The 25738-nt window shown below is 41.4% G+C and overlaps 1 protein-coding gene across 3 annotated transcripts in view; it reads left to right on the top strand.

The window, feature by feature from the left end:
- The window catches only part of elp2 (elongator acetyltransferase complex subunit 2), a 159318-nt gene that overhangs the window by 60683 nt on the left and 72897 nt on the right, over positions 1 to 25738 (top strand). For 2 of the 3 annotated variants that reach the window (XR_005942651.1, XM_041184734.1), the window contains exons 11-13: positions 15489 to 15620; positions 19892 to 20041; positions 24067 to 24258. Coding sequence is in view for 2 of the 3 variants with exons in the window: in XM_041184734.1 (XP_041040668.1) it covers positions 15489 to 15620; positions 19892 to 20041; positions 24067 to 24258 (474 nt within the window). In the remaining variant the exon portion in view is untranslated. The remainder of the gene's footprint in view (positions 1 to 15488; positions 15621 to 19891; positions 20042 to 24066; positions 24259 to 25738) is intronic. The other variant, XM_041184735.1, reaches the window with a different exon arrangement.

The following is a 25738-nucleotide window of genomic DNA, read 5'->3' as shown; positions in this document are numbered from 1 at the left end:
AGTGTTTTCACAAATCAATGAGGAGCAATGTATGTGATGTTCAGTTGCCAGTAAACAATCTGTCACCAACTGCACCCATAATTGCAACCTCAGAGTCGGAGCGAGAGTGCCGTGGCTGTCAATTCTGAGTTAAGCATTGTCGAGTGAGGCTCAAGAGCCCCACTCTGGCATGGCAGTCTCTGCTGCATTTGCTACAGAGGAAGTCAGTGAGCTGAGAAGGTGCATGATTCACAGGTCTCTGGTTTCTCTGGGCCCTCTTCTTGGCCATCTGAGCTTTTTGTTACTGCTCACCTCTTCCATTGTCCTTTCTCCAGAGGCCATGAATGACAGTGTCTTGTTACTTGTTGTCAGTGTCAATATCCGCCATCTTCATATCTTGCTTGCTGGTGTCCTTGTGGAGGTATGGATACGCAGGGGGTTTTGATCCAATGGCCAATTTACCGCTCTTAACATCTTTGGGTATACAGCCACCATCCATCCGATAAATATGGCTGAGCCAACTTTAGCTTAGCAATGCATGTAAGCTGATGGAATTAGCAGACTCCAGGACTTCTGAGTTGGTGACCTTGACCTGCCAAGAGAAACCGTTAAGCCTTTTCTCCTGCCTAGCATGTGCTGTCCAGGTTTCACCACCAAAGAGGAGTGCAACGCGGACTCGAAGTTTGGTGATCTCAGGCAGGTTGCTTTTGTTCAACATTCTCTTATTCAGCTTGAACATCACAACATCAGGCTTTGTGATGTGTGTGTTGATTTCAGCATTGAGTAACAGATTGCTGGTGAGTGTGGAGGCTGGATATGTGAAGCTATCAACAACCTCCAGCATTCCCCTGTCACATTGTCAATGTTGATAGATGGTGGTATGGCTAGACTATAGCATCAAGGACCATGACATTTGCCTTCCTGATGCTGATGGTCAAACCATACTCTTCATAGGCGTGAGAAAGTCTGTCCATCTGCCACTGCAGATGTTTCTCAGTATGGAATGTTAGTGCAGCATCGTCAGTGTAGAGCAACTTTCTGATGAGGATTTGGCACATCTTTGTCTTGTATCTCAGACAAGCAAAGGCTGAACAGCTTTCCATCAATTCTGGTATATAAGTAGACACTCTCTCTAGATGACCTGAAGACATATGACAGCAGCAAAGTGAAGAACATGTCAAAGAGTGTTGGCTTCAGAACACAAACCTGTTTGTCCCGACTACAGATCTCAAAGGGTTCCCATGTTGCCCGGTCATATCTGACCTGATCTATCCTGTGATGGGAAGAGGAGATCACACCAAGCAGTTTCGGTGGGCAGCCAGTTTCCTCTTGCAGCATAAATAGACTATGCACTGAGAAGATCAGATCAATGTAGACCTTTCAGTTCTGAAACCACACTTGGATTCTGAAAAGATGAGTTCAGCCAAGATCTGCAGTTTGAACAACGGTAACACAAGCAAATACTTTTCCCACAATGTTCAGCAGAGAGATATCTTGATAGTTGTTGCAGTTGCTGTGGTCACCCTCATTCGTGTATAGGGTTACAACCTTTGCATCACGTATATCCTAGGACAGTGTCCCCTCCTTCCAGCGGAAACAGAGAAATTTTGTAGATGCTGCAGGAATGTGGTTTTCCTGTGCCTGAGTTCAGATGGTATAGGATCCGCACCTGGAGCTTTGCCCATGGCAAGCAAGTCAGTAACTTTTGCTAAGCTCCTCCACTGTGTGTTCAATATTGAGCTCTACCATGACAGGCAGACTCTGTGGTGTTTAGAGCTTCCTTGGTGACAGTATTCTTTCTAGAGTACAGCTCAAAAGTAGTGTCACCCATCTCTCCAACTTTTTACGGCAGTCGTTGATGACCTCCTCTGTCTTTGTTTTCAATGGAGCCATTTTCTTTGCTGATCGACCTGCTGCCTTTTTGACTGCTTGACACATGCCCTGATCATTCCTTGTGTCGAAGAACATCTGGATATTCTGGCAGAGTTGTAACCAGTGCATCGCCTAACAGTTTGTTGGACTTCACTTTGAGCGACTCTTAGGGCTTTCAGAGCTTTCTTGCTTGGACCTCTCTCGTACTTTATGAGAGCGGATCGTGAGGCTTCAGTGACAGGTTCAATAATAGTGATGTTAACCTCTAACCAGTAAGCATTTTCTCTGCTCTTGCACTCCCAACATATGGGAAGCAATGGTGTAGATGGTGTCACAAAGTGTGTTTCATTTTGGACCTGCACACTCTGTGGGGATGCCAGAGGGCCCCTATTCAATCGAGCCATGGAACTGTTGGTTTTTATCTGGGTAGGCATATGGCTGACTTTGATATGAGGACAGCATTTCTGCTTTGAATGAAAATGAGTTTCAACCTAACCCTGCTGCACACCAAGAGTGACCTGTATCGCTGTTAACAGTTCTACTATCTTCAGCCCCGGCAAGCTAAACGTACACAGTCAAATTTATTGTTAGCTCAAAACCTCAGAGAAATTTCAGATCACTAATGGAAATTAGTCAGCTTTACCAGCTACAGACTGGCTCCTGCAATGAAATATTCCCTGAATAATGAGTGTTAGCTATAGTCAGTCAAAGATGATTATAACATGATTTTTATACTTTAAATGTACATACAGTGTCTAAATCCAGCTTAATTAATGGTTGGATATTCAAACAAATATTGATTTGAAGAAGATTATACTTGCAATCCAGTATGATTTCTTTAGGGTGTCTTTTGTCTCAACCATTAAAGTGAGTTGGTGATAAATTCAACCCTTTGTGTCCTAAAGATGGCTGACCTATGACTGTTTCGTGTGCCTGTCTGTTGGCTTTTTTAAGACATGGACCTTGTCTCTGTGGCTCATTGAAACAGGCTGGCTTTCTTCATTGTATAGGACAAAAACATTTTTAAAAAATAACTTTTATCAATTTTTTTAGCTGTCTTTATGTGAATCTTTGTGTGTCATTTTGTTTTTACCATCTAAGTTCTGTCGCAGGTGTTTGGCTGTTTTCCAACAGTAAGGCATTCAAGGTTCTTATGAATTCCTGCGCTTCTGTATAATGTTTTTCACTAGCTTCTTGGCACTAGTTCAAATTCTAGTGGATTTTATTTTCTCAACTTCCATTAACTTAATTAACACCTTGATTTCACCTTAATTTCTTTATTAAATGGGTCACGTCTTTTACATGACTGTGAGCACTGTTAGCTTCATGTGTTGAGAAAACTGTTCTGAGAGTCACATTTGGTGATGATCAGGTCCAACTGGTGCCAATGCTCTGAGCTTGGATATCTCCAGGACACCTTATGGCACAATTTGTTCTGAAAGAAGGTGTTAGTTACACAAAGCTCTTGGTAGCAGCAAAGCTCAAGTAGTCTCTGTCTGTTCTCATTTATCTTGCCTAGGCCATGATGATTGAGACAGGAGGGCCATGCATCATGGTCCACACCCACGCCTGCATTGAAATTCCCCAGGAGATAAGATTAACTGGCCCTACTTAAGTTGAGAGGCAGATGGAGACAACACATTCTGAACTATTTGTTCTATCATCGAGAGTAGCAAGTTCCTTACAATGAAACCTACACCTTGTTCATGCGTTTCCTCTGAACTTCTTTTCTGCCAGATGAAAGTCTAATGTTTTCCCTTCTGTTGTCCACTCTCGGCAAGCCTGTTCTCTTGTAGGGTGCCATGTCAGTGTTGAGCCTATTAGGTTCCATGTCAATCACAGTTGCCTTGCACGTGTTATCAACTAGCTGCAAGTCGTCTTCTCGGTCCCATGCGCGTGATGCTGACGTTCCAGCTAGCCAGTTGAAGAGTTGGCATCTTCTTTTTATTTGTTTGCCTGGTACAATGAATTTGGTCCAATTACTGAGCAGAGACTTGAAGCTCCAAGCACCCATTGAAGTAGATGGACCGTGGTGGGGTTAGCACCTTACTAATCGGGGCTGTCCATCTAGAGCTGGGCTTTGGCTGACTAGTGGAATGTGGTGGTCTCTCCCACCTTTGAGATAGCGTTCTCTTTGCAGTGAAACTGGAGTGTCCTCTCCAGGACAAGTCTGGGTAAAATTTATGGAGAACCTGTGCTGCCCAAATGTCAGGGTCCTACTCTCAACCTCCCCATTTGTATTCAAAGGAATGTAAAGCACCACATTTGGTAGCAACTTGGTTGCAGAAATTTCGAGTAGGATGACATATTTAGACATCAGCCTGCCTTTGAGCTCCACTCCACATTTTTTGTCAGGGTTTACTCCCTTAGTCTTCAGCTCTCCCTAGGTATCCACATGTTGGTGGAGCTATTTGCCCATTGCTGGGAATTTGGTTCATGAGTGCCATGGCTTGTCCAAATGGCCTGCACACTGCTGGTCTGGGGCCCAAATCCCTTCCTAGTTCCTCTGAAGCTTTAGCCTGGGAATGCGAGGATCACAATTTCCTTGTGTTGCCAAGAGGCAGCACAGCTGAGGAGCTGCCGATGGAGAGGCTGTGTAGTGAGAGGGAGGGGCTTGCACATTTAGCTTTTATTTCCGCATTGTTGTTCATCAACAGTGGAGGCTGAAAATGAGAAGCAAACTAGCACACTAAAGCAGAAAGCATGCTAACTCTCTTCACCTACACACTGGACACATCACATTGACCTGTTGGCCACACAACAACTGCCTGAGATTGCATTGCAACATCCAGATATTGGGTGGCTTCTGCTTGTGCTGCAAGGGAGGCTGACACATAAGCCATCATAGAATCATAGAAAATAGAAATCGGAGTAGGTCCTTCGGCTCTTCGAGCCTGCTCCACCATTCAATATGATCATGGCTGATCCTCTATCTCAACACCATACACGCATTCTCTCCCCATAACCCTTGATGTGCTTACAGTCTAGAAATCTATCTATTTCCTTCTTAAATATATTCAGTGACTTGGCCTCCACAGCCTTCTGTGGTAGAGAATTCCACAGGTGGTTCACCCTCTGAGTGAAGCTGTTTCTCCTCATCTCAGCCCTAAGTGGCCTAGCCCGTATCCTGAGATTGTGACCCCTTCTTCTAGCCACCCCATCCAGAGGATACATCATCCCTGCATCCAGTCTGTCCAGCCCTGTCAGAATTTTATACGTTTCAATGAGATCCCCTCTTATTCTTCTAAATTCTGGTGAATCCAGGCCTAGTCAGCCCAATCTCTCGTACAACAATCCTGCTGTCCCAGGAATCAGTCTGGTGAGCCTACGCTGCACTCCTTCCATGGCAAGTATATCCTTTCTTAGGTAAGGAGACTAAAACTGCACACAATACTCCAGATGTGGTCTCACCAAGGCACTGTACAACTGCAGTAAGACATCCTTGCTCCTGTACTCTAGTCTTCTTACAATGAAGGCCAACATACCATTTGCCTTCTTAACTGCTTGCTGCACCTGGGTGCTTGTTTTCAGTAATTGGTGTACAAGGACACCCAAGTCCCTTTGTAGATCAACATTTCCCAATCTATCACCATTTAAATAATACTCTGTCATTCTGCTTTTCCTACCACAGTGGATAACTTCATACTTATCCACATTATGCTGCATCTGCCATGTATTTGACCACTCACTCAACTTGTCTAAACTGCCTTGAAGCCTCTTAATATCCTCCTCATCACTCACATTCCCACCAAGTTTTGTGTCATCAAGAAACTTGGAAATATTACATTTGGTTCCCTCATCCAAATCATTGATATATATTGTGAATAGCTGGGGCCCAAGCACTCATCCCTGCGGTACCCCAATAGTTACCGCCTGTCATTCCGAAAAAGACCCATTTATTCCTGCTCTTCAATTCCTGTCTGCTGACAATTCACAATCCATGCCAATAGATTACCCCCAATCCTATGTGCTTTGCACACAAAGCTCTTATGTGAGACTTTGTCAAAAGCTTTCTGTAAACACTATCATAGTTCGATCCACACATGTGCCAATGGAGTTGGCCGTACTTCCAAGTTGGAAAGGATGGGTTCCGAGCTCTGTACAAACCCTGTGTAAATTTGGTGCCGAACTCTTCTTTGTTCCTTCACATTGCTCAAAGGCTTTTTCTCAAGGTTCCAAATGCACCAAGCATTAAAATGTGCATATTCATCAGTTACTTTCTGCAGTCTACCCCATCATTGTATTCCTATAAGTCGTCTACAGTAAATGACTGCACACTGTGGTGAGCTTGCATCTGCGCTGCTCGTGCCCACTGCCCTGGCTGCAGGCCACTCATGCACAGTGCCTCACCATGCTCTGATCCTGCTGCTTTGCTATTCTCTAAATTATGCCCAGTTTCAGTATCCGAGCTGGTGGTTGCAACTGTGAGAGCAAGTGATCGTGCTACTTCTTCATTTGTGTCTTCCTGCTCTTCCACCATGACCTGGCCAAGTCGCATTTCTCTGAAAAGAGAAAGTCACAAGTATAGAGTTGTGTTGAGGGGAGATGAGGGAAACCAAGACATGTATGCTTAGACCACAAGGGATTGGAGCATGGGAGGGAAATAGAATGTGAGAAAGGAAGTTGAGCTATGAGAATACTGTCATCTTTGATGGTTTCAGCCCTGTTGCTGACCATGGCCTCAGATATGGCCACTGTAATGATGGCATCCACTGTCTCCTCCATTGGGGTAAGGCCATGCAACCATGCCACCCCCCTGTTAACTTGCTCCTCCTACATCTGGCCACACGGCAACATGACCTGCACGGGAGCTGGAAGTGTGTGTCTGTGAGTGTCATACAATCTCTTTGGGTGCTCTGCCTGTCGTGCTTGAGTGGCTAGCAGTGTGTAGATGCTGTGGGATATGGGTGTGAGGCTTGCATCATATGTGTGAGGATGAGATGAAGCTACGAATGTGAGGTATGCGATATGATTGATAGAATATTGGCAGGTGAGTGGGGAATGGTGCATTGAGGACTGTGATCCATTTTTAGTTGTTTCACCAATGATCTTCCCTCCAACATAGGGTCAGAAGTGGGGATGTTTGTAGATGATTGTACATTGTTCTGTATTATTCACAACTCCTCAGTTACTGAAGTAGTCGGTGCCCGCATGCAGCAAGATCTAGACAACATTCAGGCCTGTGCTGAAAAGTGGCAAGTAACAATTCATGACAAACAAGTGCCAGGCAATGACCATCTCCCAACAAGAGAGAATTTCACCATCTCCCCTTAACATTCAATGACATCAGCATCGCTGAAACCTCCACCAGGAACAGCCTTGGAGTTACCATTGACCAGAAATTGGCATATCAAAAGCAGAGGAATTTTGCAGCGAGTAACTCACATTTTGACTTCTCAAAGCCTATCCATTATTTACAAAGCACAGGCCAGAAGTGTGATTCAGTGCAATCCACTTGCCTGAATGAGTGAAGTTCCAGCAACATTCAAAGCTTGACACTATCCAGAACAAAGCAGCCTACTTGATTGGCACCATATCCATCACCTTAAATATTCGCTCCTTCCAGCTCTGACGCACAGTGGTGGCAGTGTGTAACATCTACAAGATGCCCCACAGCAACCCACTAAGGCTCCTTTGACAGCACCTTCCGCAAACACAACCCCTGCCAGTTCAAAGAACAAGAGCAGTAGGTACTTGAGAACAGCACCGCCCTGCAAGTCCCTCTCCAAGTCTTACAGCATCCTGACTTGGAACTGTAGTATCATTCCATCACTGTGCTGGGTCAAAACCCTGAAACTCCCTCCCTAACTGTGGGTGTACCTACACGGATGCACTGCTGTTGTTCAAGAAGGTGGCTGACCACCATTTTCTTAAGCAATTAGGGATAAGCAGTAAATACTGGCCTTGCCTGCAATGGGATATGGAATTTGATGTTGAGTTCACAAACTATGATCATTCATGTGAGGTCATTGAACTTCTTATGGCACTGCCTCCAGTCCTCGGGGCCAAACTTCTAGCATTAATTGCCATGGTTATCTGCTGCCATTGCCTTCTGGGAGTTTGTCTAGAGGGTCACCTGGACCCCTGTGGATGGAAGACCTCTCTTCCACAGCCCACTTCCTCCACTTGTCTGAATGAGTGGAGTTCCAGCAACATTCAAAGTTTGACACTAGCCAGAACAAAGCAGCCCACTTGATTGGCACCCTATCCATCACCTTAAATATTCACTCCCTCCAGCTCTGCTGCACAGTGGCAACAGTGTCTAAAGCAGCATTAGAGAACCTTGTAACGTGCTTCCTTTCCTGTTGCACCATAATGCACTCTTCTTCCTGCTCAGGCCCTCTTCTATAAATAGTTGTGTCAGCCAGAATGCACGTCCCCTTCAAGAGGTGCCAGCTGCACACACACTTCGATTCAGTGCTGAAATTTGCAGTCACTCAACCAGGCAATAGTGCATTCAGCTCTGGCTGCATGTAGCCATCATGCAAATTAGCAGGCACCACAAAGTTAACACGCTGCCTGCATCAGAAGCAACGGGCATAGGTTAGCATCACACTACAATTGCCACTCCCATTTTCAGTGACTATCAAATTTAGTCTCTCTTGCATTTCAATTTAAAACAACACAAATAGGACTACTGTCTGTTTTTAAATTTTTGCATTTGGCTAAATTTCTGCTTTGAAGTGATAAATAACATCTACCGAGTAGAAGTTGTGTTAGTTAGCTTAGCCTGTAAGCAATTATTTATTAGGCTCAAGTTCATGAATTTGGACTAGATGGCCTTTGTTATGCATGATATCCTCATATAGAAACAATTGTTTCAGTACATATATTGAAGTCCTAGGTAACGGTTGCCCCTTAACACTGTACAGATACCTGTGCGTTGAATATTGTGCAGAATGTCAGTGGACGTAGTTATATAAATACTGACCTTGCCAGTTATCGAACCTGCACTGACAGTGGTCTCAATAAACTGCTTTTCTAATGTCCAGAGACAAGATAGGATAGAGTATTTTTGCAGGTATTTTCTCAAGTTATGATCATCATGGCTTCATGCAGTAGCACAGTTGCAAGTTTTTTGGATAGGGCCTGATCAACCAATTCAAGATGGGATACGACAAGCATGGGGTGAAAAATCATATTAATTTGAGCTAATTATAAAAAATGACAAAACTTTGTTTTGTTTTTGGTGACACAAGGAAAATGCACCAGAAAAGATATTTAAAGCTGCAAAAGAAATGCCTAGGAAGCTCTTAGTAAATATGAAAAAAATGGTTGAAATATGCAGCAGGTTCAAATCACTTGGTAGAGAAAAATGTGTTTTTTTTTTAATTTCAGATTTTCAACTTTTATAGTTTTAATTATATAACTAGACAACATTTTGCAACACTGCCATTTAATGAAACTTGCATATTTGTATTAATTTGCACTGATAAGTTTATTTCTGAAATTAGATGTGAGCAGAAAAGATAGGAAAAACATTGGTAACATTCACAGTGCTAGGCATTAACAGAGTTTACACTGAAATTGTATTCAGTACATCTAGTTACCTGTGTTGGTGCCAGAAAATAAAGACTATGAAAGTTGCCAAATTTTTGTATAAACCCAACTAGTTCACTAATATCCTTCAGAAATGTTGATCTGCCATATATAGCTTCCCTGACCTCCTGATGACCATAAATCTTTCGAGTAAAAACACGTTTCCATCTGTTCAGATGAAGTTACATTGTTTCATAGTTTGCCATTGTGAGATTTGAACTCTTGATCTTGGGATTACAAGCCCAGTACCATAACCACTTGGCTATTTAGGCCAAGCCTCCTGATGACCATAGTCCCACATTTCGTATTTGATGTTTAATGGCCTCATAATTAGCTTGGTGAGCTAATTGGTTGTAAAAACAGTCTGCAAAGCATGAAGACCTGTCGTTAACTTTTCAGGGAAGCTGGGGATGGCAAGTAAATGCCCACATTCCAAGAACTATTTTTTATGGCTATAATCTTGTGCCACTTGGAACTTCTTTCTGTTTTAACCCATTTTCCTCTATTTCCTGTTGATTTGTCTCTTTCCTCACTGTGTACCTAATTTAGGGAATCTCCTTTTGTCACTATTGGTGGACTGAATGTTTTCAGTGTAGACAAAGATGGGGTTGCACTGCTATCTCACTGCACTCCCTCCCCATTTGCTTCAATGGTTTAGGTGGATAGTAAAGATATATCACAAAGTGACAAATTGGTAAAAGGGGAAGGAATATGTGAGCATATTAGTCACAAAAGCAGAGCCTACACCATTGTACAAATTGGTCAGTAGAAAGGAAACCAGAATTAATGGCCTAGAATTTGTAGTGGTAATAATCCCTTATATGGAGTTTCAAAAAGCATTCGATAAGATGCCACACAAGAGGTTATTACACAAAAGTAAGACTCAAGGAACTGGGAGTAATGGACAGAAAAGTGAGAGTAGGAATAAATGGGACATTTTCAGGTTGGCCTGCTGTAACTAGATGGGTACCACAATATTAGGATTTGGATCCCAGTTATTTACAATCTATAACCGAATTGAAATAAAAATTGATAGAGCAGAAGTATTAGAAAACAGTGATAACACACTGCCGGCAGCCTAAACAACTGAGGGTTGGACTTCCACCCCTCAGTGGGAGAATGTCCTGCCCGTGAGAGTTGCTAGCCGATTTGATTAGCTGGCAGCTGTAGCAATCACAGCAGTATAAGAACTCAGTACTGGGCACTGCTGGGACTGCAAGCAATCCCCAGTATGAAGAGAACATAGCCAGTGGAGAGAGGCAAATCTGGGGTTTTGAGGCGTTGAGGAACCAAAGGACAGGGTGATGGGGTTGGTTGAGTAGATTTTGGAGGCCAGGTGGGAGGAACAAAGTGGCGGAGGTAACATCTTGGTTGGAGGGGAGTTGGAGGGCACCTGATGAAGACAGGGCACCCCACAAATGATGTGCCCCCCACTTCCTGTCTTTTCAATAAAGATATTTTAAAAAACGGCCTTCTCACTCTTGCCAGCCTGCCACTGCTCAGCGTTGTATGACAGTTGATGTGGATTGAGAACCTTAAGTGGGCAATAATTGACCACCTAAGACCCTCAATAGGTCTAAGGACGAGCAGGCTAGTGGGCGCTTTACTCAGCCTGTATTATAGGGATTGGTTAGGGGTTGGGCAGGAAGGCGGTGGGCCAGCCACCTGACATATTTTACACGTCCCCCCCACCCACCAAAAACACACCCGGTGGCTGGGGGTATGGCATAAAATCCAAAGCTGAGAGTAGAGGTGAATGGTTGTTTTTCAGACTGAAGGAAGGTATACAGTGGTGTTTCCCAGAGGTTGTTACTGGGACCACACCATTTCTTGATCTATATCAATGACCTAGACTTGGGTTTACAGGGCACAATTTCAAATTTTGCAGATGTTACACAACTTTGAAGTATGGTGAACTGTGAGGAGGATAGTGGTAGATATACGACATTGGCTGGTAGTTTGGGCAAACACGTAGCAGATGCAATTTAATGCACAGACACGTGAAGCGATATATTTTGGTAGGAAGAACAAGGAGAGGCAAAATAAATTTGAGGGTGCAGAAACAGTGAATCCTGGGATTATATGTGTGCAAATCATTTATGGTGACAGGGCAGGGGGAGAAAGCACTTAAAACGCATAGGGTATTCTGAATTTTATAAACAGAGGTATTAGGTACAAGAGTAAGAAAGTTATGATGAACCTTTATAAAATACTGGTTCAACCTCAACTGGAGTATTGTGTCCAGTTCTAGACACCACACTTTGGGAAGGATATGAAGGCTTTAGAGAAGGTGCAGAAAAGATTTCGGCAAAAGGTTACAGGATTGAAGGACTTCAGTTATGTGGATAGATTAGAGAAGCTAGGGCTGTTCTTCGAGAAGAGAAGTTTGAGAGGAGATTTGATAGAGATGTTCTGTTACGATGTGGCATATGATGTTTGCCAGGTGGACCAAATCCATGAGGGAAACTTGATTGCGCTATCACAATGGTTTTGCAATTTGTATTTATTATGGGATGTGTGCACTGAATTCAAATGTAATGAGTCCACCAAGAACTTTAGAGATTTTAAAAAGTAAATTTAAATATTTATTAACAGAATAAAATATTTCAAACATACACTTAAGACTATAATTACTTATTGATATAAAAATTCCTAATTAACCTGACCCCCACTTACACCCCCTTTAAGGCAACAGGCCAAAATAGATTTTAGATTTAAAACAGAGTCAGCAAGTTAACACAATACCCATTTGACAGTGGAATCCCAAATGGCTTTTCCACAACTTCAGTTTTGTTATATAGCACAAATGGCGGGAGGCGTCATAAAGGCGATTTCACACACCTGTTAGATCTTACATGGCTTTCTTTATATATAGCCTTTTATTCTCCTTTACATATGTTTCTTTCTTTTTAATATGTAAATTCTATTCTTCCATATGTCTTTGAAACTGTATCTTCCTCATAATATGAAACTTTCATGTTGCCAATATGGTCAGTAATCTTTGGGAAAAATAAATACACTTGTTAGCCTTGTTTATCTGGCTAATTGTAAGCAGACTAAGATCCCTTTGAAATCCAAATAATCCCTTCATTTATCAAAAAATGCAAATTAACATGTCAGCACTCTGCTTCTCTTGAAGACTTGAAGCTTGCAGTCTTCTTGTCCCCAGATATAGTTAAATCACACAGACGAACCCCATTATACTTGGCCCCATAAACCTATTTCACAATAAAGCAAAAAAAATTATGAAAATTATTATACTTTCGTCACAGTTCAAAATCATGAGGACTTAGACAGAGTAGATAGAGAGAAATTGTTACTATTGGCAGAAGGATTGAGAACCAGAGGACAGTTTTAAATTGATTGGCAAAAGAACCATAGGTGGTATGAGGGGAAACATCTTTGCGTGGCAAGTGGTTTGGATCCAGAAAACTTTCAAAAGGAAGTTGGATTAGCACCTGAAGGGAAAAAGTTGCAGGGCTGTGGAGAAAGGGCCAGGGAGTCGGACCAGCTAAGTTTCTCTTTCAGAGATATGGTCCAGATGCTACAGGCCAAATGACCACCTATGTTGTAATCATTCTGTGACTATAACATTTGTGCAATAAAAGTAAAGATATAGTTATATACTGAATGCTGGATCTGTTCCACTTGGTAGCAAGCATGGTATGCAACATCTAGAAAGACAGTCAAAAGAAAAAAAAAATCATCCCTATAAGTTGAATGCACCATAGGGACTATAATCAGCTCTGTAACCTTCACAATCAAAATAATACTTATTAGAAAAATGATCTTTGAGGGTAATAGGAAGTTCTTGAAGTCATGTCTGTAGAATATTTAATTTATAACAAATGTTTTCATCCATCTGCAGCCTTATAAACAAAAGTTACAGGTTCTGCGTTCTTGATGTAAATAGCTACTCTTTGGTAGCAGATGTGTTACCAGAATAACAGCCAGTTTAATGTGTATGTATTTCAATCTGTAAATCGTCCTGCAACTTGTGGGGAGGAAGAGAGACCCCGTGAATTATAAATTGCCACCAGTTGCTGGACGATTAGTGTTCCCCTGCCATTAGCCTTATAAAAACAGCAGCTTGATCTCGACCTCCCCATGAATTTCTAGAAATTGGAGTGTTTGCACATTAATTGCTGATTAAACCCTCTGCAGGAAGTTAGGACTGTGTAAGTATCTTTTTAGTAACAGGATTTATGTTCCTGTAATACCATTCAGCCTCTGATCCAGAAATGGAATAATTGAAAGGTAGAGTCTATTACCTGTAGATAGTAAATTGTTAGAGATTTTTAAGATTAACTATTTAAATTTAAAAGTATCCTTCTTTCCTTACTATCTCTTTATTTCTGTATTTTAATTTAATTTTGATTTCCCTTGCTATTTTTCTTTCTGTACCTGATTTGGTTCGATTTCATCTTTCCTTCTTTATCGGTCATCTGTTTCTTTTTCAATCCTTAAATCTCATTGGTGAAGGAGATACTGTTGGTTAATTATTTACTAAGATCTCAGATACCCTGTTACCCTTGCTGCACCAGTATCAATTTGCACTTTGAGCAGAAATGTTTCAAGCTGAAAGCTGAGGGGAAAATGTCTTAACTAATAGGGCACAGCATGAGATTTCCCTCTCCAGCAAATTGTGGACCATTGTATGGAAAGGCAAATATGAGCCCTAAATCTTCCAGGAAAGACCCCTTCCACCATCACCTCCCCCCCCCCCCCACCAAATAAAGAGCTACAAAATTCTTTTGTACTCTTAAACAGACAGAAGATTCGACTTTCCCCTCCTACCCACATTCCTTCCTGTTTTTTAAATGCTCCTTCATTCTATGCATCATTCCCTGCCAAAAAGATGATCTGTCAATGGCACTGCATAGCGAACTACTAGATGTACTGCCAAAAATTCCTGATATGTTAACTTAACATTTTGCTATTGTTGTCCTCACATAACATTCTGAGCAGGCCTGAAGCTATTGTTTGCTGTAGAGTATTTGATTATCTAGGCCTGTCTTACCCCTAACTTCTTATCCCTTTCGTAACTAGACATCACTGAATGTTAGAAAGTATATTTTTAATGTTGTGCATCTGCTTTTTAATACATTTGTTGAACCTAAAATGTTGCCTGTGGTGATGTAGGGAATGCTATCTCTACAATTTACATGTGCTTTTGCTCAGCTGAAGAGAAAATCTCGCAACATAAAATTTGATGCATTATTTGGGAGATAAGCATCTGCTGCACTTAAGATGTTGACATTATCATCACTTTCCTTTATCCTTATCACACAAAATGCAAGAAAACACTTAACTTTTGGGCTGGATTTTACATTTTTCAGAGGGATGAGGGAAGTGAAATGGAAAGTGAGTGGACAGCTGGCTCCCATCCTGCCATTTCATATCATTGCACAGCCAATTAGCAACCATCCGGTGGGAAGGAAGCCAATTAGTGGTGCGAGGGGAGTCTCCACGCTCAGTCTGGAGTCTAGCCCAGAATGACATGCAGCAGAGGAGGAACAGGAAATCGGTCACAGCCACAAATTTAAAGGCTCCCTGCTCTCTGAATCTGTCTTTATTTCTTATTGTAGGCTCAAAAAAGTTAATAAATGATGTTAAAGAAAACTTGCAGACACTGCCACCTTCACCAGCAGAATCTGCTGCTACATGCAGCCATGATCCTGGTGGCAGGCAGTTTCTTCTGTCCATGTGCCACCGTGTCATGCCTGCAGTAAAGCACTCTCAAACTTTTGCCGAATAATGCAACGGGCAGTGAAAATTTCAATACAATTGACACTTTAACAAGCTGAATAGCTTATTACATTTTGATTCAAAAATAGCAGGTGGGCTTCCGATTTACACTTCCGCTAGCCTGGCATAATATCTGAGATTGGCATGATGACACTATATTCCCTGCACGACCTTATCATACTGCATTTTCACCTGATTTGTGGACCTAAAATCCAGCCCGTTGTTTACTGTGCCACCATTTTTGTAATTTAAAGGTACAAATCTGCATTAAAGAAGTTTTAGTGTACTTTTTTGATCCCATATTTGTGCTTGGATGGGAACTTATAAAGTCCTCTTTTACTTCTTTCCAGGTTCGTGTTGGAGAAGTGGGTGGAAATACATTGGGATTCTATGGCTGCCAGTTTAGTCCAGATGGATCAATGATATTAGCTCATGCATTCCATGGAGCTCTTCACCTCTGGTCTCAGAAGAAGGCTCAGAAGGTAATTTAGTTTGGAATTACATTTTGAAAATGGTACAATTTCAAACACCTTTTTGCTCAGAATTTTTAATGTTAAAACTTGATTTCCTTTCATGATGGCAATGGCAGGTTCTGCAGTTGTATTTGCCACTTTTGTGTCATGTTTTTAAATGGGGATTGGCAAGGAATAATGAACCCTCATGAACTTGGCTGGTTAATTTGGGTTTGGTTCAATTCCATTTCTTGTGAAGTCCTGTTGCGTTCATCAGGAGTTGTCAAAAATTGGAGCCTGAGGTATCCGAAGCTTGGAACAGTGCACTGAACTATGGGTAAAGGAAAATAGGAGCTGGGACTTGTTATTTCATTTGAAACTTCAGGATGCCATCTGTTGCTTTGCTGGAATACTATTTAAAACTTTCCCATTTCAATGATATGCTTAATTATAATGAAACATCTTATTGAGGGGCTTGGCTCATGGGGTGTTGTGTTATTTTTGGGTATCAAACACAGATACTTGCAGTGCTAAGGACATATTGGCAATTGTCATGCATGAGCCTTTAATGCCAATAAGGTGGTAGGGGGTGGATTTAAACTGAAGCTTGAGGCTCTAATCAAAGTAATTTATTCAAAGTAAATAATATCAGGACTAAAACAATGATTTGGAACTGGAGAAACCAGACAGGGAATTTACAACATTCTGCAAAATAATCAACTAAGTGGATATGCAAGAATTGCCAGTTGTGACTTTACAATAGGCATGTGAAATATGTATATTTGCTTAAAAAAATGCTTCTGCCATTTCTTAACCTTGAGCCTTGCCCAAAGCTTTTACATTACAAACTTCCAAGTCTTAGAAGTATAACTGCTTTGGAAGCAGTTGCAACTTATGTGTGCCTACCATTAAAGCAAAGCCAAGAATTTTGGACAAAATTAAATCACCTTAGATTTCTGTCAGGTTGTTTCTCAAAATGGCTTCACTTTGAGATGCCAGTTGGTTCAAGCTTAAGAGTATTCTGCCTCAGGACATGCCAAAGTGCTTCACATTCAATTAATTACAATTGAAGTGCAGTCATTATATATATTATAGGATCAAACCAACTGCTTTACTATTGTCATGTTGTCCAAGGTGCAGTCTTTTGGATGAGACGTTAAACCAAAGACCCGTCTGCTGACTTAAGTGAATGTAAAAGATCCTGTGTTATTATTTACAGAGGAGCTGGCAGGTTCTTGTGGTGTCCTATGAATATCCACCCCTCAATTAACATTGCTAATTATCAATTTGGTTGGTCATTTTATTTCATTGCTGTCTGTTAGACCTTGCTTTGTGCAAATTGACTGGTGTGCTTCTCTATAATGATGACTGCACTTAAAGTGTACTTAATTCACTGTAAATCTCTGGGGTATCCTGCAATCATGAAAGTTACTTCATGAATGCAGGTTCTTTCTTTGTTTCTTCCCCTTGCTTCTCTTAGAGGTGAAGTATTAGAGGAACAGTTTCTCCCTTTGTCATGCCCAATAATGGGCCTCAATAACAGTCAACTAATACATCTATGGGTGACTTTTATTTCTTCCATCAAGCCCTCCTTCTACCATTGTAACTCTTTCGAGTACAAACCCGTTTCCATCTGTTTCAGATGAAGTTACATTGTTTCATAGTTTGCCATTGTGAGATTTGAACTCTTGATAATCTTTTAAATGAAAACCAAATCAACAAAATTGGGATAAATCAGGCACAGCCCCTAATTCAGGTCAGCTGTAAAACCAAGAACAAAGTTTAAAGGAAACTTACAAACTTTAAATCAAAATGTGATTAAAGGGGTCAACAAAACACCCCAGTCCCCGCGGTGCCCACCGAGCACGGAAGGCTTCGAGTGTGCCAGCAGACACCGCGTGCTCCTTCTCCAGCGACATCCGGCAGCGAACGTAGCCACGGAAGAGGGACAAACAATCGGGCGGGACTCCCCCGTCGATCGCCCGCTGCCTGGACCTGTTAAAATGTAACTCTTTCAAGTACAAACCCAATTCCATCTGTTTCAGATGAAGTTACATCGTTTCATAGTTTGCCATTGTGAGATTTGAACTCTTGATCTTAGGGTTACAAACCCAGTACCATAACCACTTGGCTATTTAGGCCAAGCCCCCTTCTACCATTGTAGTTAGAGACTGCTAATTCTGCGTCAATTAGTTTCAGGCTGTGCACTCAGGCCACAAGAGCAGCATTAAAACAAGAGATTTACTAATTAGAGGAGAGAAAAACCTCAAAAATACAAAGCGAAAGAAAATGTCAGTAAACTTTATTCCAGCATTCAGAAAAAGCGTGTCATATCTTATTCACAAGTAGGTGTAGACATATTCTGAATTATGCTATTAACACTCCCTTAAGTAAAAAATAAATTGCTAGATTTTATCATCATCACATGGGCCTTTCCTTGGCAAAACATTCCTTTCAAAAATGGTGGTTCTTGTAACTGTTAAGTATCTTGTTTCCAAAAAGGTTTTTGAGAACTTTATAGAATTATTGAATGATCAGAATATTAAATGTTTGTGGACGATATTTGTGAGTAATGACCCTGATATTTATGGGGAAGAAGCAAGGGAAACCTGGAAATTCCAGAAACACTGAGGTTTTGACAAATTTAATGGCAGGATCTCTTTTTTGATTTTTTTCTGCCTGGCAACCAATCAGGTTGGCTGGCTAGCTGGCTGGAAAGTCAGCGGTAGAATGCCACAGCCAGGGACTTTTGGGGCTGATTTCCGACAACCAGAAAACATCACCGGTTGGTGGTGGCTTCGGTCTGACAATCAAGAGGAGGGGACTGGCAATAATTATTTAGAGGTGAGGTTTGTCAGATTGTCGCAGATTTGTTTGAGGAGCCAGGGGAGCATCCCTGCTTCTCCAGGTGCAAAAGAGGCTTCCCCTTTACCTGCATTTTACGGCGTGATAAATTCAAATTGCTGCCAAAATATCAGGAGCAGGGCCTTATTTACATATTATAATGATGGGCTCGCCTCTTCAGAAAGAGTTACTCAGAGAGCTGCAATCCCACCTCGGTTAAATTGGAAGCAAGCATGCTCGTGGCATCTTGGGGTTGGGTTTTATAAATTTGTCAATCTACCTCCCCAGTTCCCTTGTGCTCATGGTGGGTTGGTAAGTGTTAAATTACTCTTATAAGCATAATTTAATAGAGTGTCAAATTGTTCAAGTGGTAGCTCTAATGGATGGGAAATGAAAATACTTGATAATTACCTGAGGCCTGCAAAATATTTGTGGTGAAATTAGTACCTTTATTGCAACAATACTTCTTAGAATAACTAGAAACCCTGTATTTATTTACCAAAAGACTTGAACGGAATCAAAATTTTTCACTCTGAAAAAACCTACATAAAGCTGCCCAAACAGGTACAATGGTACAATTCCATCTACTCATCCACCCCTCCCATGCCATGTCATCACTCTCATGTCATCCCATCTCATTCCTCCATCCTTCCAGGCTATCACCGTCACGTTCTTGCCATCCCTATCCCCTACCATCAATCCCACCCCAACCCTCATAGATACAATATCTCCAGCCAGAAACCAAAACTCACGATGACTATAACATTTCAATATAAACATTTCAATTGGTATTTCAACTTGGCTTGTTAATGCACATATAAAAGTTATTCACTTGAATAATGAAAGCCAGTCAGTACAATTACAGACTTTGCCCATCCATACTTGGATTAAGACTGGAAAAACTGTGGTGAAGCATGGGTGGTTATAGGTCTCTTACTTATATAAGCACTGGGAATAATTTAAAGTGGTGAACAAACGCAGTATCCCATGTCACAGGCTTACCTTCCGCTGTTTTTCCCATCATCACTGCCACCACTAATGATTGGCAACCTCTTATGCGTTACATGCTCCAATCCTTCCCACATGTCTCCGCAGCGCCAGGTTCTGCTTATCACATCAACCCTCTGACCAATTGAAACTGTCTGGACAAAACCCAAGTGTTATTATGATACATTACTTACTCAAATGTTGACTCTTATTTTCGATTTCCCCATTTTTATATTTTCCCTGTTGTTATGTATACTGGAAATAAAATATAGTATTTATACCATAAAATGCTAATGTGCAGCCTGTATGATTTGCATTGTGAGGGAAATAATTTCCTGTTGTAACAAAATCAGAATTGAAAGGGACAAGCATGGATATTTAATAACAATACATGCCTTCTGAGGAAGTGGTGGTTTTTGCTTAACCTGCATTGTCAGGCTGATGCTTCTTTCAATTTTAAATGCTTTCAGGGAGAGTGGAAACCAGAAGTTGTGCTTTCTGGACATTTTGGTTCTGTACAAGACTTGATCTGGGATCCTGAAGGAGAGTTTATCTTGAGTGTTGGCTCAGATCAGACAACTAGATTGTTTGCTCCTTGGAGCAGGCCAGGACATGAACAGGTAATCAATGTGACACTAATCAGCATCAGATGTGAATGTGGTGAGAAAGTCTGCGAAAAGAAGTCTGATTTTTACGTTCCTTTAAAAGAACATTAAAATCAAGCTATCCATTTAAACATGTGTTTTTATTTGACAGTTTGGAATGCTGTCTTGTTTTGTTTTGAGCAACAAACATTAAAAAATGCAGTTGTCTAGAAACAACCTGTACAAAAATTGATTGATATACAAGTTTCCTGAATCTTACATTAAAAGAGTATGGATCCATTTCTGCCGCTAACCAATGCAATGCATTCCTAGTCTTCAGATAATCCATTAGGGAGGCAGTACAGAAATGTTAAGACCTATTCCTCCAACAGAAAGGAGGAAGAAAGTGAGCTGGAAAGTCACTTGGTTGCTCTTTCATATTTGCTGGTAATTAGTTACGATATTGACAGAGTTCTGAAACCAGATTGCTTCCTCTTCCTATTGGTGTGAGAGTGGTACAAGACGCAATTTATTCAAACAAATTCCCAAATTGGGTTTTTACGTGTCGTTACGTTTTGGTTTATGCTACCTTTGGCTTGATGCTGAAAATAAGATCTGTATTCTGCAAGGTTTCTCGATCACTTTATAAAGAAAGACATGGAGTCCGAAAGCAAGGACATTATGATAAATGCAAAATACTGTGGATACTGGAAATTGTCAAAAACTCAACAGGCCTGACAACTCAACAGCATCTGCGGAGAGAGAGAAACAGGGTCAACGTTTCGAGTTTGTATGACCCTTCTTCAGAGCCAAAGAGAAGTGGAAATGTGATGAAATTTATACTGTTTAAGGGGGTGGAGCAGATGAAGCTGGATAGAAGGCCAGTGATAGGTGGGCGCTAAGGAGAGATTGACAAAGATGTCATAGACGAAAAGACAAAGGGAGTTTTAATGGTAAGGGATAAAGGAGGATAAGGGATAAAAAGGGGGACAAAACAATGAACAAAAACTTCATTTTAATTTTTATTCATTGTTTTATCCCCTTTTTCTATCCCTTTTTATCCCTTTTTCCATCCTTTTTACCCAATAACCACCCCCTCCCCCACCCCACCTCAAAAGGGCCATCTGCTACTTGTTCCATGCTGTTCTTTCACAGAGTGCTTACTCTTGTTCTGCTATTAACAAATTCTGCTTTCTTACCTTTATGCCACTATCAGCACCTCCTTTAGCCCTTACCACTACCAATAACACTCTCTTTGTCTTTCTGTCTATGCCATCTTTGTCGATCTCTCCTTAGACCCCACCTATCACTGGCCTTCTATCTAGCTTCACCTGCTCCACCCCCTTAAACAATATAAATTTCAACACATTTCTACTACTCTTTAGCTCCGAAGAAGGGTCATACAGGCTCGAAATGTTAACCCTGTTTCTCTCTCTCCACAGGTGCTGTCAGTCTTTGAGTTTTTCCAGCATTTTCTGATTTTATTATAGCAAGGACATTATGATGGTTTGGCCTCAAGTAGATATGGTGTCCATTTATGGATTTGAAGGCTTTAGAGAGGGTGCAGAAGTATTTATGGGAATAGTCCCAGGGATGAGTGACTTCATTTACCTGGATAGATCGGAGAAGCTGGGGCTGCTTTTTTACAGAAGATTTGATAGATTTGTTCACTATCATGAGGGGTCTAAACAGAGTAGAATGGAGAGAAACTCTTCCTGTTGTTGGAAGGGTTGAGAACTGGAGGACAGATTTCAGGTGATTGGCACAAGAACCATTTGTGGCATTATGAGGAATAACCTTTCTACCAGGAGTGGTTAGGATGTGAAATGCACTACCTAAGATTCTGTCATGGTTTTCAAAAGGGAATTGGACAAACACCTGAAGAGAAAAAATTTCAGAGCTACAGGGAAAGAGCAGATGATTGGGACCAGCTGATATGCACTTGCAGAGACCCAACTTGGATACAGTAGGCCAAATGGCTGTAACTATTTTGTGATTCCAAGCTTCTTAATGACATATCCTCCTGTTTTCAGAGCCGCAGGTTGAAGTGGGTATGGTTTAATAGAGTTCTGGTCACATAGCAGCGCAGACCTCCCCATTCAGCCTTAGAAAAGGCTATTGGATTGAGATGCCTTTTGAGGTTCCCATAGGCTTGCAAATTGTTTTGTCTCGCTGTTGTTACCCATCCCCATAATTATCACCAGTGTGTTAAAAATTGACTTAGCTGTCCTCATCATAGGTGTCTTCTCTCCAACCAGTCAGATCTGTAGCTGTACTGATGAGCTGATCTTGAACACATTCATTTGAGTGTATCTAAAATCTGCTAGCGGTCATTCAAGTCTAAATTATATTAGAACTGGAAAACCAGAAGAAGGAATGTTGCACTTGGAGTAATCTGTTGAATCAAGTCACATTGGAGTTAATAGTACTATCCCTATTTCTAATATGCATAAATGGCTTCAATACAGAGAACCAAATGTAAGCTTGTTAAATGGCTGATCTCATAACAATTTGAAGAGCCGTAGAGACCGAGATTGCAGGTATAACTTTGAATAAAATTTCTAATGTAACAGACAAGTACTAATTTAACCCTGACACATAATGCACCTAAGTTGAAAATATATGGGTCAAGTTTGCAATGAATGGAGTTGTCCTGGGAACAATAGTAATTATGTTGCTTTTAATGTTCAATGTAGTGAAGCAGCTTTTTAAAAAAAATCACAATGCTAGGATCACTAGCCAAAATAGTAGAATGCAAGTTTATAGAAATTATGACCAATTTCTGTTACTATACCTTCCCAGGAAAGAACAATTTGCTCAAAGTATGCTTCTGACAAAATTGAAACCAAGACCAGAATTTTTCCATCAACGAGTTGGGGGCAGGGCCCGCTCGCCGAGGAACCCCGATGTCATCCCGCCCCATTTAAATATTCAGGACGGTGGGCGGACAGCCAAATCAGCTGTCCGCCCACCGACCTGTCAATGGCCAATTAGCTAACCCAATTAAAAGCCCTGCTCGTCCAACCTTAAGGTTGGCGGGCAGGCCAGGAGCCCCAGCAGGCTTCTGAAAAAACATGAAACCTCATCTACTGGTGAGATGAGGTTTCATGTCTGTTTTTTAAAAGTTTAATAAAGTTTCTGTGCTTTTTATTAACATGTCCCATCTCGTGTGACATTGTCACATGAGGGGAACATGTTAATAATTTTATTATTTTCCTATTTTTGATGTTTATAAATCTTTCTCCAATCTCCCTGAGACAGCACTTAGTCTCAAGGAGATGTGCAAAAGAGCACACTTTGACAGCTGGGGATTCCCTCCCCTCCTGCACAGGAAGTGCATAGGACTTCCTGTTGGGCAGGCTGCTGGACGGGCCTTAATTGGCCCGTCCACTCAAAATGACGGCAGGCCCCGTTTCGGTGGTGGGGGTCAGCTGTCCACCCACCGCCGAGCCAGTGGGGCCCACACGCTCACCAAGAGCAAAATTCTGCCTGTTGTTTGGGCACTTGGGCAGGCTGCTGGGCGGGCCTCAATTAGCCTGCCCACTCAAAATGACGGCGGGGCCCGATTCAGCGGCAGCGATCGGCTGCTTGCCCACCCGTCAAGGACAAAATTCTGCCCCAAGTGTCTGAGTGCTTCACATGACAGAAAAGCAAACACAGCTGAACAGATTATTTAAGGGGGGTATGGGAGATTCAAGGCACCTTGTCTCAAGGGCATTTAAGAGACTGCTGAAGACCATGTGAAAGGTGCCAAGGAATGTAATTTGTAGAGATTATTTCAGAGGGTGGGGCATACGACTGTGGAGTGGAAGAAATCTAGCAATTATTAGTGCGAGGCTAGAGGTGGGGAAGATGCACACACAGACATATGACTTGAGAATGTTAATTGGTGCTGATCAAAATAGTTGAGCACTAGGTGGATGAAATCTGATTGGCCAGTTGTCCCTTTCTTACCCTTATCTTTTCTTATGTTCTTATCACTCTTACTGATGCTGAAACTTTTCAGTCTCAGGTAGTCACTTATGAGAAACACGAGTAACTTTTATTTTTTTTTCATGTAGGTAACCTGGCATGAAATAGCACGACCACAGATACATGGATTTGACATGCAGTGCTTAGCTATAATTGGCCGTTTTCAATTTGTTTCTGGTGCTGATGAGAAAGTGCTTCGAGTCTTCACTGCCACCAAAAACTTTGTGGAAAATTTCAGTTCCATTACCTGTATCCCACTTGAGGACTTGCTCTCAAAGAGTGTAAGTATACTGAATACTGATTGTCACTTGGTAACACATAACTTGAAAATTGCAGAAAAGAGAGACGAGAGAAGCTTTTCATCTTGCACGCATTGAGATAAACGCAATGACAAATTCAACTGATCACAACAATTTATACTGCAGGAGAAAAGGGGGATGATTGGTTTAAGCTTACTCTGATTGGCCAAGGACCCTGTTGCTTTCTCCATGGCAATGCCACAGCCAATCAGCACCCTTTTCTCCTGTAGTATAAATTGTTGTGATCATTTGAAATTTAGCATTCTTGTGTTTATCCATTCTTGCAATTGTCCTGATGAGTGCAAAACGAAAAGCTTTGGCAACATGTCTTTCTTTACTGAATATATTATAACATTTAAACATCATATTTCAACACTTATATAATAATAAAAACAAAAAAACTGCGGATGCTGGAAATCCAAAACAAAAACAGAATTACCTGGAAAAACTCAGCAGGTCTGGCAGCATCGGCGGAGAAGAAAAGAGTTGACGTTTCGAGTCCTCATGACCCTTCGACAGAACTTGAGTTCGAGTCCAGGAAAGAGCTGAAATATAAGCTGGTTTAAGGTGTGTGTGTGGGGGGCGGAGAGATAGAGAGACAGAGAGGTGGAGGGGGTTGGTGTGGTTGTAGCGACAAACAAGCAGTGATAGAAGCAGATCATCAAAAGATGTCAACAACAATAGTACAATAGAACACATAGGTGTTAAAGTTAAAGTTGGTGATATTATCTAAACGAATGTGCTAATTAAGAATGGATGGTAGGGCACTCAAGGTATAGCTCTAGTGGGTTTTTTTTTTATATAATGGAAATAGGTGGGAAAAGGAAAATCTTTATAATTTATTGGGAAAAAAAAAGAAGGGGGAAACAGAAAGGGGGTGGGGATGGGGGAGGGGACTCACGACCTAAAGTTGTTGAATTCAATATTCAGTCCGGAAGGCTGTAAAGTCCCTAGTCTTCATTATAATCTTCAGTTTTGATAGTAGCTTTTCTGTAGACTCCTGAACAAATTGAAATGAAACATCTGTACTCCTCTTTGTGTAATGATTTGTTTCCTCATTTTCTGGAATTTCAGAAAGGGGCAATTTTTCCCATCAGGCCTCTGCTACATAGTGGTTCTCCATGCGCCATTCAGTTTGATCTTATTTGCTACCTGTACTACTCAATATTCTTTCTTTTGCAAGTAACCATCTAATTCCATTTTAATAGAATTTGTGGCTTTGCATCAGTATAGTTTATGGATTTTCCACATTTTAAAAACTCTTGTGCAAAGAACCATTTTTTAATCCTCTCTTCAATTAATTTTGTGAGTACCTTAAATTGGTTTCCTCCTGTTACTGGTTTGCCACCCAGTTGAAGAATTACCATTTATCTTATGACTGCGTATGGATCTTTTTTGCGACAGTACGTTCGTAGGTAGACTGTGAAAAGCCCTACAAATTGTTGTATATAGATTTCGGTAA

The sequence above is a fragment of the Carcharodon carcharias genome, chromosome 3, assembly GCF_017639515.1.
Source record: "Carcharodon carcharias isolate sCarCar2 chromosome 3, sCarCar2.pri, whole genome shotgun sequence".
NCBI lineage: Eukaryota > Metazoa > Chordata > Chondrichthyes > Lamniformes > Lamnidae > Carcharodon > Carcharodon carcharias.
This window is presented reverse-complemented; position numbering and strand designations above follow the sequence as displayed.